The 8,397-nt window shown below is 40.0% G+C and overlaps 1 protein-coding gene across 1 annotated transcript; it reads left to right on the top strand.

The window, feature by feature from the left end:
* The first annotated feature begins 7,236 nt into the window (after positions 1 to 7,236).
* Positions 7,237 to 8,100, top strand: LOC104081883 (probable G-protein coupled receptor 141). Its single transcript, XM_009584777.1, has one exon. The coding sequence runs from the start codon at positions 7,237 to 7,239 to the stop codon at positions 8,098 to 8,100; it is 864 nt and encodes a 287-aa protein (XP_009583072.1).
* The last annotated feature ends 297 nt before the right edge of the window (positions 8,101 to 8,397 follow it).

Below are 8,397 nucleotides of genomic sequence, written 5' to 3'. Positions count from 1 at the left end.
TGATTCTATGATTCTATGATTCTCACATTTCAACAAATAGCAAACCTGGGTAAGATCTACATAAGCACAGAGTCTCCTTTATTGATTTAAATGTCTTTCCTCTTAAAGACCATTTTTTGTTTCCTGTAAAGAAATACCCTTCTGTAAGGAAGATGTGGTCACTACTTATCATTATCATAGCACTAGAAGGAGCAGAAGTGCTGGCCTGGATATAAGTCTGAGCACCTAGTGTAATCACTGTTGTCATTTGAGAGGTCTGCAGCCTCCTCCTGAAAAGAGGAAGAACTCGGTACTTTGGACCCAAAAGAAACCCGAGGCCTAGAGAGAGACCCCAGTAGAGATGCTATTTTTTTGATAACTTTGGTAGTCTTTTATTAAACCATTGACTTTCCAGATCTGATGATGCCAGTGATACTTGTGATTAGAATATAAAATGACAACTCTGCCCTAAGAAATGTAAGGGTCTGCTGGAACTGCTGGTCTTACCATGGTTGATGGACTGGCCAGCAAGTAGGTTCATTCCTTGCTACTGGCATCTCTGAAGAAGTCAACCTTTTCCAAGGCAGGGCAGAGAGGAGGTATACTTTAAATACACGACAAGCATTTCTTTTTAAATCCCTTCAGATTATTCTTGTCTGCACAACACTTTGCTTCCTAAGTCACTTCTATTGTTGAGTGTTGCAGAACTCCTTTTTTCTCTGTTGTATTTTCTTTTGCAAATGGTGGCCATGCTATGGACAAGGCACTCTGAGGGTGAGAGAGTCAGTTTTTGTAAATACAGGACTTAGTCCTGCACAAATGATCTCAGCTTCGGAGTTTCCTCTGCCTGTGGATTTGCCCCACTGCAGGTTTTCCAAACCTTGGCCCTGTCTTTTCTTCCAGGGACTCAAAGGAAGCAGATTTTGTGGTGGCATCCACTAGCTGAAATATTCAGATTTCAAATCCACTCTTGCTTCTCTAGGCATCTTTGGAAATCTCACAGGAAATTAAATTGGAAAAGGCTGGTAGCCTGCAGCATAGATTTTGTATTCAAATCTCTATTTAGTGATAGGAACTAAAAAATCTTCTAGTGTCAGAACCAATCCAGTTTCCACCACTGAGAACAGCATGAAATATTACCACTATGTATTGGAAATGCTGTAGGTCTTTTGTTTCATACTGATACTTAATTTCTTTTATATCTTAGAATTCACACTATTGATACTGATTCTCACCCCTTCACCTCCCAGTAAGGATAAATGCTAACCCATTTTTTCTGATTTGCTTGTGGGTTTGGGTTCTAGAGAGCTGATATCTGATACTTCAAGTTCTCAATAGTTCAAAATCCTCTTTAATCATTGTTTTTCTAGTAGATGTGCTTTTTGGGATGTGTGTTTTCAAGAAACTGGGTGACAGGCCTCCAGACACCAGAATCATCAAATTATAAACTAATTTCCTGACAAATGCAAACATTTTTTATTTTCAGAGTCCTGGTCCCTTGTCTTCCAGTGCTCTCTCTGCAACTCCATCCAGAACACGAGCACTCGTCTTTCTTTCAGAAAAATGGGAAACTTTCCTCAGTAAAGGTAAGGCTCATTTTTGTGGGAGATGGTCACAAACACACAGTTGCAAGATCTCTGGGAGTTTTACATCAATGGGAATTTGGAAAAACAACCCAAAACAAAAAAAACCAACCCCAAAACCAATCTCTCCACCCCACTTTGAAAGCACCACTTCTGTGTTTTGGGCACCCTCCATGCTTCCTGTAACTCGTTGAAAACTGCTATCAGTGCAATGAGGATCTTCTGCTTTGGTTTATGTGTTTTCTTTCTGATTGCTTTTTAGTTTAATAAACGTTAAGCCTTGCCCAACTCTGTGTCAAGCAAACATTTGTTGCAGGGATCTAATTCCTGCAGAGGTTTTTTGATTCTATATATTAGTATCAGGAAAGAAGAATTTGGGCTCTGTGGCTGTGACTGTATTTGTCAAGAAGAAGAACACGAGAAACGGGGTAAAGTAACATTGTGTGGGGCTATCCCTAGAAATGCAGACTTCTGAGAAAGGCCGTGGGACTGAAAACAAAGGGAATTAAGTTTGACAAGGAGGATGGGTGGCAGTGTGTTCAAGCAGAAAGGAAAGCATTTGGGACCAGGAAAAGGTTTTGCTGTCAGTGCCAGATCCTTGGCTCACGTGGTTCTCTGCAGCTGTTCCTGAGTACAACGGTGCTTTAAAGCCAGCATTATCAATTTTCTGGAATAACCTAAAGCAGCAACAACTTTAATTGCTCCTACAGGTGTTGGAGGGCAACTAAACCAAATAGTAGGACATAACTATTTCATAAATCTTCTAACTTACTACTAAACTGGTATGTACCAGCACAGGAGAACAATGACAAGTTCCTGAACTTGTAATAATAAATCTCATCTCCTTGCACCAAACCCAAGAAATAACAATTTTGTTTCAAAAGGTAAGTCATAGCCTGCCTGAGATATACTCTGCCAAATTCCTCCACAGAAATCCATGATATATTACTTCTACTTAAATAAAGCATAATGTCTACTTTTGAGGCATATAAAATAGGTATGACTGAGGCAAATATATATTATTATTTCTAATAAACAGAGAAGCCGGATAGCCTCTTCCATCCTGACAAACAAAGCCTGAGAAACCTTTCAGCAAATCTGCAACCAAATAAGTAGAAGATTAGTCCAAGAATCTCAAATCTCCTGCTAACCTTGTTGACCATTTACTGGTTGAAGATATTAAATTCTTCATGCTGCATGGGTGGGTGGGATCGGCAAGTTAAAGGGATTATCCTGCAAGTTCACTAACCATGGAGTATGATTTGCTCACTTTCCAGTACGTGTGACTCGTGTCTAGCAGAGTGGGAATGAGACAGCAAGAACTGTGATTGCATCTGCAAACAGGAAAAAGCAGTACATTAAAACATAACACAGGTATTCCCTTTATTACTGTTATTTATGACTCTGACCTATATGTACCTCAGTTCTTATAAGTAATTAGCAATAGGGGGTTTAATATTAATAAATAACTGAAAGTTACCAGCAATTATGACCCTAGGTTGGAAGTAGCTAAAATTGAAAACCTATCCAGTAAGACAAAGTAGCGCAGTTTTATGGTTATTCCTAGACAGGAAGGAGCTCTCGAGTTCATATGTGAAACTTTGTACTGACCAGTAAACATAATATTTCCTTACAAAGTGACACAGAAAGCAGAGGAAATCATGCAGAAATTAAAAGAAATCAAGAACTTAGAGTTCTACTGCGGATCTAGCCCCTGCTTAAAGGAACTCCGCTACACCCATGCATAGGCACAGTCAGTAACACTTCCACAGAGACTCATCCCGCCTCTGAACATCCAACGGGCCTTGTTCCTCTTCTCTCAAGTATTGCTTCTTCTTCTGTTTCATTTTCTCTTCTTAATAATTTAAACCTTCACCTTTCTTCTTTGTCTTCTGTTTCCCCCAGTGTTGAATGAGACATGCCCAGTTCTTTCCTTAAAATCTGTTTGTGATGCTAGTCTTGACTTGTATCTCTGATGTGTATATATGCATTTCTCTTTCAACCTTTATTCTCACCACTGGTCAAGGCAAACTATGTGCTGATGAAGTAAGAAGCAAAAGCAAGATCTGAAAGCTCATTTGAACAGGCTGATGTGACTCAATTTCCTTTTGTACTCAAATGAGAAACTAACCTAAAACTTAAGACCTAGATTACAGAGCTGAGTTGAGTGATTTCTTTTTTTTTTAACAGAAGAACATGAAGATGAGAGGTTAACACACTGAACAGCTTCAACATACAACCTTCAAGGAACATTTCGAGGACAAAGCAACTCAGAGGTATGAAACATCAGTTGAGAAGTTGTTTTTGACCTCCAGTAGTTTTGGTGTCAGCCAATGGTGCTCTCCCCAAGGTGACAAGAGCATTATCTGTGCAACAACTTAGCAGGATTTTTGCATCACTTTACATCCAAAGAGCTCAAACTGGACTCAACAAGGCAATAGTGTGCACAAAGCTCTTGAACTCATAGCCTGATTCAGCTCTGTCTGGAGTGCTGGCTGTTACATAGCAGCCATTTTAGGAATGCAATTTCTTCATATCTCTTCTGCATTATTACTTGGTGGCTCAAGCTTCGTGGATCACTTCAGGTCCTGTGGAGAGAGCACAAGGCTGCAGGCATTTCCCTGCTTTACCCAGAGGCTGTGGGTGTAGTTTCATTATCACTCTAACCCATCAAAACCATCGGTGTCTGACACCCAGGCTGTTCCCTACCTGTGCGTTTCTGCAGAACCAGCTGATCATTTTGCCATCCAAACACCATTGCTACCATGTCAGGCAGGAGCCTGTCCTTATGTGGGACTAAGTGATGCTGGAACTACAGCTGGTGAGTACCATTATTCATGTAGCTATTTTCTTCAGTGCTCTGTCTGCTGGAGCAATTGCACATTTCTCTTAACCCAAGCCCATGAGTATATGCAGTCTCCAAAATGGGCATCCCTCCTGTTCTGAATCCTGCTCTAGATGAGACGGTAACTGCTCCCTCAAAGCTTTCAGAGTTTATCCTGAGAATGTCTCGCAGACTGCTGTCTCCACATTCTTGCTCACCCTCACAACCCTTTCTGTTTCTCTCCCTGACTTTTAGCACCCTTGGTTTTTTGAGTCTTTGTATTTATTTACTTCTAATAGTTCTCTTTCACATCTTGTTCTTCCTAATGACTGTACTTAATAACAGGAGAGAAGCCTCTCGGAGGGAACCACTCACATCCACCGCGGAGGATGACTGCATTATGGCCAGAGCAATGCTAGTTCAGCCCTGCTGGAATATTGTTTTTTTGTTATTGCCCACAAAACCTGATGTGTTGTCCTTTCGTGTTTGAGTACTGATGACTCTGACTGCGATCTAGAACTCTAATTGAAAAATAAACTGGGCTAACATTTTTCTGTTTAATTTTTAGTCAAGAAACTGCTTTTTAATGACTCTGGAAGATCCCTGACTCAATGCTTTCTTCTTTTTAGTGAGCTACGTTATACTAATGATATGGTTTGGGGTCAACATTCATGAGTGCAGGTCAGGCATAATCTTCAAGTGCCACTGGCCTCTGCATGTCTTTTTTTAACAGCAGGAACTCTTAAGTCACTTTTCATGTGTGTCTGAAGCTTACTTTACTTATAGTATTTAAACAATGAGTAATCTCCTCTGAATCCTTGAAGATCTAATTGCATGTTAGAGTGAAATCTTTTGTAACTCTGCTAAAAACTTTGTTATTCTGGCACATTTAGCTTAATTATTAAACATAAAACAAGTTCAGGGGAAAAGTGCATTTATAATGAAAAATCCTCTGCTCAGCTGCATATTTCTTCACTCGATCAGTGGCACTTCTTACTTGCTTAGTAGCAAAACCCAATAACTTGTAGTAGTTGTACAGCTCAGGGAATCACTGTCCATCTGAGCTTTAAGACTGACCAAATTGTGGGCAGAAGTAGTCCTGACAGGCGGGTCTGTCCTACATGTCCGAGCACAATGATGGTCTCTGACAGCTCAGCAGCTTCTCAGCGGTTCTCTCTGCACGAACAAAATAGTATTAGATGTTGAACATATGTGATTGCTATCTCAGTGGAGCAAGAAAAAAGGCTTGTGCCTTCCTGTATGTGGGCTGAGAAAACCCTCAACCGTTCTGGGTCAAACAGTAACACCAAAGGTTCTTTTTTTCACGCTAGCTATATATGCCATATGCTACGGATGAGTGAAATTGTAAAGAAGATGGGGGAAGTCACAGAAATAAGAGATTATAAGGTAAAATTTAAGTATTTTATTTCTATAAATAGTGAAAAAACATCATCTATTTCTGAGTAATATAAAATGTTGGCATCTAGCCTGTAATTATGCTATTTATAACAACAAAAAGATTGTACCTTCTTAAAGCCAGTTTGAAATATTAATAATATACATTGGAAAATGAATTTGTGTCAAGAGCAGAAAGACATCTTCTTAAAGCTTGTAAAACTTTTCGTATAGCAAAGTTTCTGGGAAAGCAAATTTCTCATGCCGGTCTCAGGAATATTAGGCGGGTATACAATTTTAATCATTTAAATGCTTCTAAGATCATTCATTTTAAAAGGGAGTGAACAGAAAGGTTTATATCAGTCTTGGACACAACACTGCAATGGCCTTCTAAAGATGCTTTACCTGATGCTTCATAAGTAAGAAGTTTCTCTGAAAATGTTTTGCAGTCTATCATTTTACAGATGAGTGCAACAGAATTAAGAATTGCTGATTAAAACAAGTTTACTGATTTCAAACCTCAAAGGAATCAGAGAGAGAAGATGCTGCTTTTTTAAGAGACCATTTTTCAGCTCTTACTTTGTTCTTTTGAAGCTCTTTGTAAGGTAAGGACAGATTTCATTAGCAAAGTATACATGTATCCTGCATGCTATCCCCATATACTTGTACAGAAATCTGTATGCAAGCCCAAACAACTGAACAGTCCACATCTTGGCTAATAAGAATGCAACTGTATGTGGCTATGTTCAACAAGTGCCAATAGGATTATGTGTTTCAGAAGATTGTTCCTAAATTAATTCTTAGCTTTTCTTCACTTTTCGTAGTAGAGTAGCTCAGATGAAATTCTGTAGCAAAAAGACTTGGATCTGAAGCAAGAAGAAATTGAATTTTCATCTGCAAATCTTTATTTTCAGTGTGCTCTGTGCATCTAGAAACTGAACCTGTTGCTGCCTTATGGGTGTCCTGCACCCATTCAGCAAGATGCTAAAAAGATGGGTCAAGTGTCTTCATAAAGTATTCACAAATTATAGGTACAACCTCTTCACATTTCAGTATTTTTCCCACCTTCAATTTTAGCTTTATAACATGAGTGGAGATTGAACTTGTATAATTTATAGACAGTGTCTTGGCTATTGCAAATGGCTGAATTTAGAGGCAAATAATTGAAAAAAAAAATCCTAGAATGCAGCTTAGTAATTAAAAACTCATTCATAATTACATAAAATGTGGTTTTAACACTGAGAGGCTTATTGCTGTCGTACACAGCATGACAACAGTTATAAGGTTGTATACTACATGGGATAACACCATTTCGAACACAATTCAGTAAAATGTCCCTTCATGAATCTGTGATATTCCGTAGTAAACAATGAAGGAAGCAACAAAGAAAACATGTCTATTTTAAAAATTCCCATTTTTCACTTTCAGTAACCTTCAAAAGAGGAGCTTAGGAAGATGCCTAACAGCAGTGTAACCCAGCAGAACCATTCCTCCAACGAGACGCTGCCGGACACCTCAGAGAGGCTCCGCACTATTCTCATAGCCCTGTACATCATCGACCTGGCTGGTGGCACTCTCGGGGTCATCATGATGTCCCATCAGTTGTTTCAAAGGAGATCGCAATCTGTGATGACCATTATCATCATCAGCCTCCTGGTGCTGCACACCTTTATGCTACTCAGCATCCCCTTCCGCCTCAGCTATTACGTTTTACGGGAATGGAAATTTGGGAGGTTCACCTGCAAGCTAGCAAGCGCCATCATCTACCTCCACATGTACACCACCTTCGCGTTTTACGTGGCTATCATCCTAATACGCCTCTTCCGACTCGAGTTTAGGACGTGCTACACGACAACCTGGGTGGCTGCTGTCTGGCTGGTGGGAGCACTGGTGATCACACCTGTTCTTCTCTCGTACTATGGCACCTCTAAGACATACCACTCCTCCGAATGCTTTCAGTTCCACAAGGAGATGCAAGAGGAGCCCATGGTGATCATAAACTACTGCTTGGTTGGGATTTTGGTGTCAGTTTGTGCTGTGCTCACTGTAATCCAATTGTCTGTGATCTGTAGACTGGCTGTGAAATACTGGCCTGACATCAACTCCCATGTGGAATTCAGGGCTCAGGCAAAGAGTTTCTTCTTCATCTTGGTAACATTAGTGTGCTTTATGCCTCATCACGTATTCAGAGTATATTACATCCAAAACTCCCACCTGGATAAAGACCATAAACTACTCCCATACAATGAAATTTTTTTAGCTTTAACAACCATGTGCTGCTTGGATATGCTGTGCTTCATAGCAGGAATAGCCCACTGAACTGTGAACTACCAGGAAATCCAGCTGCAGTGTGTCAATACTGGCTTTTCGCAGAAATAAAACTGTGTCAGGACTTCGCTGAGCTAGTGAGACTGCTGAGTTTTTGGCATGGCTGTATAGGTCTGTAGTATTGTTTGGCTTTGCAGACCAGTAAGATCCATCTTTCAGAAGCTACTGGGTTTTATCCTCTCTCTTGAAGGCAGACACATGAGTCTTACACTAGTCTTTGACCTAAGAGTCATGCCCTGAAGCTTCATTAAGGTTTTCCTTAGCTGTCCCTCTCTAACAATTACAGCA

Source organism: Fulmarus glacialis, unplaced genomic scaffold (assembly GCF_000690835.1).
Source record: "Fulmarus glacialis isolate BGI_N327 unplaced genomic scaffold, ASM69083v1 scaffold37099, whole genome shotgun sequence".
NCBI lineage: Eukaryota > Metazoa > Chordata > Aves > Procellariiformes > Procellariidae > Fulmarus > Fulmarus glacialis.
Note: the sequence above shows the minus strand (reverse complement) of the source record. Positions and strands in the feature narration are given on the sequence as shown.

What these genes read in the sequence shown, in the direction of transcription:
- LOC104081883 (XM_009584777.1), top strand. Translation starts at nt 7,237, where the DNA reads ATGCCTAACAGCAGTGTAACCCAGCAGAACCATTCCTCCAACGAGACG.